Source organism: Drosophila navojoa, chromosome X (genome assembly GCF_054131105.1).
Source record: "Drosophila navojoa isolate 15081-1374.11 chromosome X, UAZ_NAV_1.0, whole genome shotgun sequence".
Classification (NCBI taxonomy): Eukaryota; Metazoa; Arthropoda; class Insecta; order Diptera; family Drosophilidae; genus Drosophila; species Drosophila navojoa.
Window position 1 is genome coordinate 5,056,086 of NC_142895.1, and position 9,134 is coordinate 5,065,219.

The 9,134-nt window shown below is 37.0% G+C and overlaps 1 protein-coding gene across 4 annotated transcripts; it reads right to left on the reverse strand.

Annotated features, from left to right (window-relative positions):
* Positions 1-269: 269 nt before the first annotated feature.
* LOC108656273 (CKLF-like MARVEL transmembrane domain-containing protein 4) lies at positions 270-8,025 on the reverse strand. 4 transcript variants are annotated; one of them, XM_089264833.1, is made up of 4 exons: positions 7,871-8,025; positions 7,361-7,547; positions 1,125-1,292; positions 270-1,028 (listed from the first exon to the last, which is right to left on the reverse strand). In XM_089264833.1, exons 2-4 carry the CDS (start codon positions 7,517-7,519, stop codon positions 831-833), a joined length of 525 nt encoding a protein of 174 aa, XP_089120959.1. In that variant the 5' UTR covers positions 7,520-7,547; positions 7,871-8,025; the 3' UTR covers positions 270-830. The 4 variants fall into 4 exon arrangements, with proteins under 4 accessions (XP_089120959.1, XP_089120957.1, XP_017963783.1 ...); XM_089264831.1 differs by having other exon boundaries at positions 7,361-7,570; positions 7,838-8,025; XM_018108294.3 differs by having other exon boundaries at positions 7,361-7,570; positions 7,871-8,021.
* Positions 8,026-9,134: the final 1,109 nt, after the last annotated feature.

Below are 9,134 nucleotides of genomic sequence, written 5' to 3' on the forward strand. Positions count from 1 at the left end.
CGGCGAATATACGTAGGTACACACACTTCCATGCAAGCGAGATCGTATACAATGTCATTTGTTAGTTTAGTTGCCAACCATCAATTCAGTGCAGGTACATTTCCGTAGTCAAGCTGTGAACCATCGATGAAGAAAAGGTACACGGCGAAAAATATATGTACCAGCTACGTTATACAAAGTCCATTTTATAGTAGATATTTTAACCAAGTTTCAAACCAATTTACAGTACAGTCAAGATTGTAATTCAACAGATCAGCTACCAAATAGTCAAGTTAATAGCATTTATTTTACAGTTACAAAATACGAATAATTTATTGAACTTATTTATGGTATATGTTGTTGCTGTTTGCCTTGTATGTGTTGATCTTAAATGTCAGCAGGCCATTAAGTTAAATTAAGCATTAAACTAACATTAAAAACAAAAAAAGTCGCGCGGGCCGAACTGAGCCTGAACTTGAATTGAGCTGAGTCTGCACATGAACCAAACTGAGCTTGAACATGAACCGAGCTGAGCGAACTTGCGATTGAGCTTTCATTCGTTACTGCCGTTAGATTTAAATGAATAAAATAATGGAAATTATAACAAAAAAATAATAATAGAAATTATTTTAAAAACAACTCTCTGCACAAATTGCACTTAAATCTTAAACTACACTATGTTGGCTTTCGTGGTGGGTGCGCTGCTTGCTGCTTGTTTACATTGTTTCTTTTTCGTTATTCTCTTAATAATTTTTTTTGGGTGCGCATGACTAAAAAATTTGTTCCGCTTATCGGCTATCGAATCTAAACAGAACAGAACAGATCGCTGCTCGGCTTTGCTGCTGAAACTCTTAATGCGTGGCTCCAGATCTATGCGCCAGGAATAGGAAATATGTACCCGCCGCATAGGCCAGGAAATTGAATAGGCCAAAAACGCCGCCCGCTACATTTGCATTACGTCCGACAGCACTTGATTCGGCCCATCTGGCTAGCTGTACAATAAATCCAATAAAGTAGAGCAGGGTCAGCACAGCAGTGGTCAACAGTTCCTGCAGGAAGAAAACAATATGAGGGCGAGAGAGAGAGAGAGAGAGAGACAAAAAGTAAGTGATAGCAGCTCAAGTGTGACCAGCTTTGTGACTTACTGAAAATATCCAATTAACGGCCACGTTGAGCGCCTCGCGTATGCCCAGGAAATATGCGGCAATCAGCAAGAAGGTAATTATGAAAGAGATGACAACGGCGAATAGGAAGAAGCTCGTTGCTGCCGCCTGTGCGGGCGAGACGCATGCCATGCAAATGATGCCCAATATCTGCAATATAACACAAGCAAAAGTTACTCAATTGACATTTAATGGATTTTTTTTTTTTTTTTTTTTTTTTGGGTGACATGATGTCACCCTAAGCAATTGAACAATGGCAACCAGTTAATTGTCATACATAAATACTAAATAACTAAATCGAGCTGAGCTGAGAACCTGTAAAGTAAGCAATGTTTCAACCGACCGCGCAATGCTCTAAGCACGGAAGCGAACTTGTTTCACATATTAATTTCTATACTTTAAACAGGGTAATGAGTAGTCGCCACGCTCAGTACAGATACATTTACATATGCACATATTCAGCTATAATTCTGGGTGAACATACAGTGAAACGAACCAATATACTCTCCATAAGCCAGTTCGTGAACAGAGTATAAATATGGTAGCGCTGCACTTTGACGCCCAGTTTCGTCTGACTGTGCGCGTATGTGTGCATGTGTGTGTGTGTGTGTGTGGGCGCCGACACAGATTTCGATGACATGCCCATTTAGGTTTCTGATTTGTTGTAGTATTTTTGCTTGCAATTAAATAGCAATAAGCATTAGGCGGCAATCGCGCAAGCACAGGTGTGCGCACGCAGCTTTCTGTGTTGTTGTTGTTGTTGTTATTGCGCTGGCTAAAACAAAAGGCAGACGAAAAGTGAAAGCTGAAAGTTGCAGACATTGCCAAAGCCAAAGGCGACCTGTTGCTAATAACAACAGCCTCAGCGACTGAAGTCAACTGGTTCTTGTTTATGTTATTGTTTGTCTTTCGTTTGTGTTTTGTTTTTATTATGCGCCGCTACACGCACACACACACACACACACACACATGCCCACGCATAATATGTATATGTGAACGTGAAGTAAAAGCGCCGCCTGTCGCCCAAAAGTTGATTGAACTGCAATGTGCCTTGCAGCGTGCACTTGACCACAGACATTTGGTTTTATTTCTTCTTATATTGTTTTAGTGTATGCTGGCAACACTGACTGTCAAAAGTCAGCTAGAAAAATTTGCGTCATCACGTTTCAGAAATAAAAATAAATCTCATATATGTGGGCAATTATGTATTTTCTAAAATATAAATATACATATATCACAGCTCGCACTATACATATACATACATATGTATGTATATATATATATATATTTATGCATACATTTAGCAATAAAAATGTATTTATGTTAGACAACTTAATGCTTCATAGCCCAGACACTGGCCCAAATTCAGAATTAGATTGAGAATCATATTCAGTTTGGATACGTTTGCTTGGAAAATAATCAAACGGTTTATTTGCCCTGTGAAGCATGAAAATCGCTTGATCGATGGCGCATGACAGCAAAAGCTGTGTAACTACACATATCGCCATTTGTATAAATATACACTTTGAATATCGATAACTAAGTATTTACATACATGTATTCAAATGCTCATATTTCAGTAAAAAGGATGCGCTATGGCGGCTTTTTACTTTTGCCGCTCAATGGTCACACGCACACCTACACACCCACTTGTGTACACGATACACAAGATAACGGTTACATTTGTTGCGCACACTCAGCGCGCTTCCAATGCAAGTTTATGACGTCAGCAAACAGCATGTAAACAAAACAAGCCAAGCCAAAATGTGCGCCTGGGTTAAAACAAAAACGTAATTTACGTTTGTGACAGCGTCAATTCGTACTTTAAGATGAGCTCATGTGTTGACACTTAGTCAACATTCTGAGTATAACCTATAAATTACATATTTTGCATATTTTTATTAGTATTTTTTTCTTCTCAAATTGGAATCGAAACAAGAAATTCCTAGATCAACACAAATTGTGTGTGTGTGTGTGTGTGTGTCTCATAGTTGGGGGCCATTAATAATTTTAACAATGTAAGTGGCTGGCGAAACTAGCGCTGCTTTGCATATACGGGTGTATATGGCCGATCTTACGTAATGCCTATATCAAAATATTTTTGGAAAATAGTCAAACAAATCGTGGGCAAAATATTTCGGTTCTTATCGTGCCCAGCCGCAATTTGCATATATGTAGATTGCTTTAAATCACACATGCATATTTTTTGTATGTGTGTGTGTGTGTGTGTGTTTGTGTAACGACCCTGGCACGACATAAATAGCAATGTATGTTTGAGTATGCAAGTGTGTGTGCGTGTGTACAACAACAACAGGTTTGTCAACATGCTGCACAAATGTTTGACCAACATTATTAATAAAGAACAACAACAACAACAACAACAACAACAAAAACTAGTCAGAGTTTCCGTTAGCTTTTGGCTGACTGGAACTAGAATTGGAACCGATGTCGCACAATCTTATCGCCCTTTTAGCCATGGTCCGCTGATATCGGCGGCCGGCTGGTGTGCTGGCCTATCACTTTGTTTATTGTTGTTTGATGGTCGATAAGATGCACATAAATAGAATTTCAACTGAGCCAACTAAGGCACCTTAAGCGTCAAGTGAGCCACACTGATCGCATGAGTAATAAAGCCAATAAAGGACGAACACTTGCTCAACACCTGGCGGCCCAAGACAGTGAGAGCATGATGGTGGGAGGGCGAGATGAAGAGGGAGCTAGTCGTAGTTCGCTGGATTTCATTGTTATCATCTAGTTAGCGTTTTGTTCGCTCGAACAATGCCCATTATCGCCCTGTTATCGCTGCGCGCATGAATAATGCGCCCCCAATGAGTCACATGAAACCGGGCTATGCAGGATTATTGGCCAATTATGAATCTATTTATCGATTAAAGCCTATGTATATATATTGGAACTCAATTAGTTATCATGATATAATAAAGCTATAATCCATTTAATAGATAGGCAAATATTGAAGCTCAAATATTTGCTGATAGTTCCAAATCAGGTTGCAGTTGTGCATTGGTTCAAGTGCGCAACTATTTGAAATATGAGGGGAATAGGAGTTACTATAAGTAGCTCAATTTGTTTTGCTAGAAATTCACCATAGAAGATGTTGAGTTGTCGAAGAGGCTGCTCAACTATATCACAAAAGTTTTTCTACATATGTTATCTAAAAATCTATATAAACTTTTAAAAATAAAGCACACACGAAGTTAGCAATACTTTTCAACCATACTTTGCATATCATTTATCATAATTAAATGTCTAAATATGCCTAAAGTTGAATAAATTTCATACTGTATAATCGATATATGCATAATTTATATATCCGTTTTAGCCACTCTACTTATTTTTATAGGCCATGTGTGCTTAGGCTGCTCTATCATATTATCGACGAGAAGCGACACGAAAAAGCAACAAATGTTGATAAGATTGGAATGAAAAATGCATTTATTGCCTAACTGGGCTTTCTAATCAAAACAACAACAGAGCAATTTACAGTTAAAAGAATCGAAAATTAGGCGCAATTTACGATTGGCTGACATGAGAATCGCATAGAGCGGCAGAGCAATTAGCTAGTGAATATTTTATAGTCAATTGGCGAATGGATAGGGGCAGGGTCAAGGTGGGTTAAGCGTAAGAAGGCCCTTAATGTGATTTGGAAAATGATATAATTGTCTCGGATTTGTGTGTCTCTCGAAATGTAGCTCTCTATTGATTTTGTTCGCCACAATTTGTGGCTAATAATTGGAAAAGGTGTGCATTATTAATGCGCATGTGTCCTTGTTAACGCTAAAATACACGTGTGTTAGCTACTATGTGTGTGTGTGTGTGTGTGTGTATTAGCAGTGGCAGTGAAGCTTGCTGCAAAAACAAAAACAATAACAAAAACAGTTGCTGTCTGATCTAGCTTTCACCGCGTTTTTTTTTCTAACTTGAAGCAACAAATGCGGTGTGTTTGTGACTGTGTGTGTGTGTGTGTCACACATTATTATTGTTGTTGCTGTTATTGCTGTACTTGTTGTGGTCGCGTGTTGGCGGCCACCTGTGGGCGGGCGACCGCATATGCACAGTAAAATAGAATACTAAGAAATATGACTTGTCATTTGATATTTTTGTCAGATTTTTTATTGTTGCTTTAATTTGAATTTTCAAACATTCTTGCAATTTTATTTAAACGAAATTCAATTCTTTTCATTCCTTCGACTTCCTTTCTCTTCCTCAGTTGATCCTCAGCCTTAGCTTAGCGGCAAGAACTGCGGCTGTTAAACGAGCAGTTGCCGGTTCGAAGCTCAGCTTGGATTTTTTTTTTTTTTTTTTTTTTTTTTTTTTTTTTTTTTTTTTGAATATTTTCGTAACATTTTTTTTTTCTTTTTTTAAATTTACAAAATTAAGAAGAAAACGTCATTTGCATTTTTTTTTTAGGCATTCAAACACATATTATGTGGTATGTGCCCATAGTATAAATATGTACATATATGTATATATTTTGTATACATGTAGCTGCAGTTAATTTAGTTCATGTTTTCATTGCGGTTCTTGTGGGTTCTCGGCATTCGCATGTCTAACTGGTGGCAACTTCCCACGCGCCCGCAATTGGGTTTACATATAACCATATATATAAATATTGATATATATAAGACATATGTACATAAGACACATATATGTACATATACATATATAAATTCATATTCCATATAAGTACATACTCTATATATATAAAATAGCTGTGAAATTGCACAGCTGTACAATTTTAACTACTTTTTGATTCTTTTTTTTTTTGTGTTTTGAAAATTTGCTTTTATAAATTACATACTCGATTTAAAAGTCATTAACAGATATGTATATACACATACATATGTATGTCTATGTATATAGAATTGGAATCAAGTTATTTCGACCACATGCCTTGCTCACATGGTGCCCTTTTGGCATGGTTATCTTATCCGTCTAATGAGATCCTGACACACACACACACACACACACACACACACAACCATGAAACTATAGATAGCTAATGACACATGGAGAAAATCTAGCATGATGGCAAAATACCCTGTTTTCTTTGTATATATGTACCTCTATTACATGTAAATATTCATTGACTGATACATAGATCAAAAGTATTTCTTATACATATAAGAAATGATGATGAAATAATGATGATATATGCTTAATCCACTACATATATACCAGTTTATTTCAGATGCAGTCGTAAGCTTGTGTCTATCTATCTGTCTATCCTTCTATGTCTATATATTCGATTCGATTTTAGCAACTAATTTTGTTATCAGCTTGAATGTTTGTCAATTAACATTACTATTATATATATAACTCTTCGGAGACTTGTCTAATAATTTAATCAAAAATCGTCTACCCAAACGTATCTTCATCCATCTTAATCGCTTGATAGTTTGTACTGATCTTTCCCGTAAAGAAATCAATAAAATGAAACAATGATCTCTGATTTATAATTTTTGTTTATCTATTTCATTCTAATAGAATACCCTCAGTGTTGAAGCGATTCTAATTCATACAGGGTATATACTTGGGACAAAGATGGCGGCCAGCTGGCGTGAAATGTGCATTAATTGACAGAAGGCATTGAGAAATCTATAGATAAAAGTTCAATTTACACAGATAAGCTCTGTAGGTGGCAAGCGTCGAGGAGGCGGACGGGCGGACGATCGTAGAGGTTGACGGGCAATGCGGCGTATACGCAATGCCGTATCATGTTCGCTGTTTCCATGTGCTGTGGCTACTTTCCTAGTGTGCGTCGGGCCCATCAATTGCAAAGAGAGTATATTCGTTGTGGATATAATTAGTCATTTGGAGGATCGCAAAGTCAGAGGGAATTACTTTCACTAAGGGAATTACGAACTAAAATCTACATTATGCAACAGATGTGAGTAAAGTAGAATCAACTTTAAATTACTTTGTCTTAGATCTCTATAGAAAAGTAAAATTGTTGATCTAATGATTCATTGATAGATTTTACAAATCGACTGTGAAGTATCGTTGAAAAGCATTAGGCAGTCTATGATGCCCAACTGCAGCTGCAAGCTGTTCTAATTGGCTATTTAGGCCAGTTGAATGGGGAAGGGCAGGCAAGGTGAATGGGATTGTCACCGAGCTTAAGTGCCATTTGGTGTACTATATAGGCATGTATGTATATGCAGTTAGTCACATATGTACGTATCTACTTATGTACTTACCAATTGGACAATCTTGATGAGGCCCGGCGCAGTTTGAAAATAATCGAGATTCAAGCGAATGGCGCTCCAGAAGTTGCCATTGTCACCGGCTGAGGGATTGCCGCCAGGTGGGCCAGTTGTTGTTGTTGTGCGCTCGACGGTGACGACGGTCTCGACCATTTTGTTGTTGTTGTTGTTAACAATATAACTTGAAAGTTAATAAATAGAAGACTATTTCAAAGAAGTATATAGATATTTGGAATTCAATTTATATATGTACATATATAGAGACACACAATGTATATATGTAAACAACACTCGTATAGATCACACAAGCGATCTTGTCTTTAGAATTGTCACAAAAAAACAAGACAAAAAATATGCATGGATTTACGCTATATGCTATAGATACATGTGCACATATACATAAATATATGTATATATTTAAATATGTATATATAAGATTATATATACTATATTGGTGCGCGCGTTTTATACCAGCTAGTTAACAAATCGTATTTATATATATACTTTTATTTTTGATTTATGAATGACTGCCAAGCGCTGCGATTGCTGTGTCCACGGCTAACGAGACGCGTCTAACGACTGACGGCCACAACTGACACTGACTCTGACTCTGACTCTGATTACTGCGGTCGCTGTCGCAGTCTCTGCCTGCTGCTTGTGTATAACGGTTAACTGCACAATAATTGCTGCTTGTGTTTTATTTTGTCGTTTTCTAGCACTAAATACCAAAACAAATACTAAAATCGCTCTCTACTTCATGCTCTCTCTCTCTCTCTCTTTCTCTCGCTCTCTTTGCGCTCTGCCGATCGGCTGGACAGCCCTTTGCTGGCATACATTGCTTTTGGGTGTGTGTGTTAGCCCATTGCACCCCACACACAAAGCGAATCAGGTTTTCTGATGCCGACAAAAGCCGAATGTTACACGAACCTGAGTAATCAGCAACATTGTTTAAGATCACTTGGCTACACTGTGCTGGTATGCAAACTACGCACACATACAAACGTGTAGCCACACACAAACACACACTCATGGTACGCAAACTTTATGTCAAAAAGATTGCAAAAAGTAATGTGTTAGCCTTTTGCTGACGTCACAAGTTAAGTATTTTGCATTTCAACACATGGACATCATCATCGCATAGTATTATATATGTATGAACGTAATCTTAAGTGCTTGAAATACAAAAATGACACAGGAAGTCATAAAATCGAAATGTTTCCATATTACAATCGTATTTTTAACTAAAGTCGTATAGTGTATAGTCGAAAGTCTACCGTCTTCGTTGCACTTTTTAATATAGTTATTTTTATTTAATATATATGTGTAGTGATAATATGATATAAAATCTTATGTGTAATAGTTTGAAAGGCGCAATTCATTTGAATAAAGTTTGGGTTACCGATCGATCACAGTGTGAACATATTCTATAGATAGAAAATACCTTAAACAGCATATATTTTGCGAAGAACTATCGGAATTGCGAACACTGTTAGAGCTGCTTTTTCGGCTATCGAAATAATATTCGATTGTTATGTGCGACATATAAATTCGGCAAGTTATTTCGATTAAGTTCATATGGCTTAAATACAATCATATACACGTTATACTTACTTTAATTACTATAAGCAATAATAAATGTAAGGCACAATCGCAACAACTGTCAACGGTTATTCCATAGGAAAATACCACACGATCATTAGTTTAAAAATTGAGTGAATATATGCGGAAAAAATACCAAAAAAAAGCGTGACCGTTTGCCGCTTGAAAA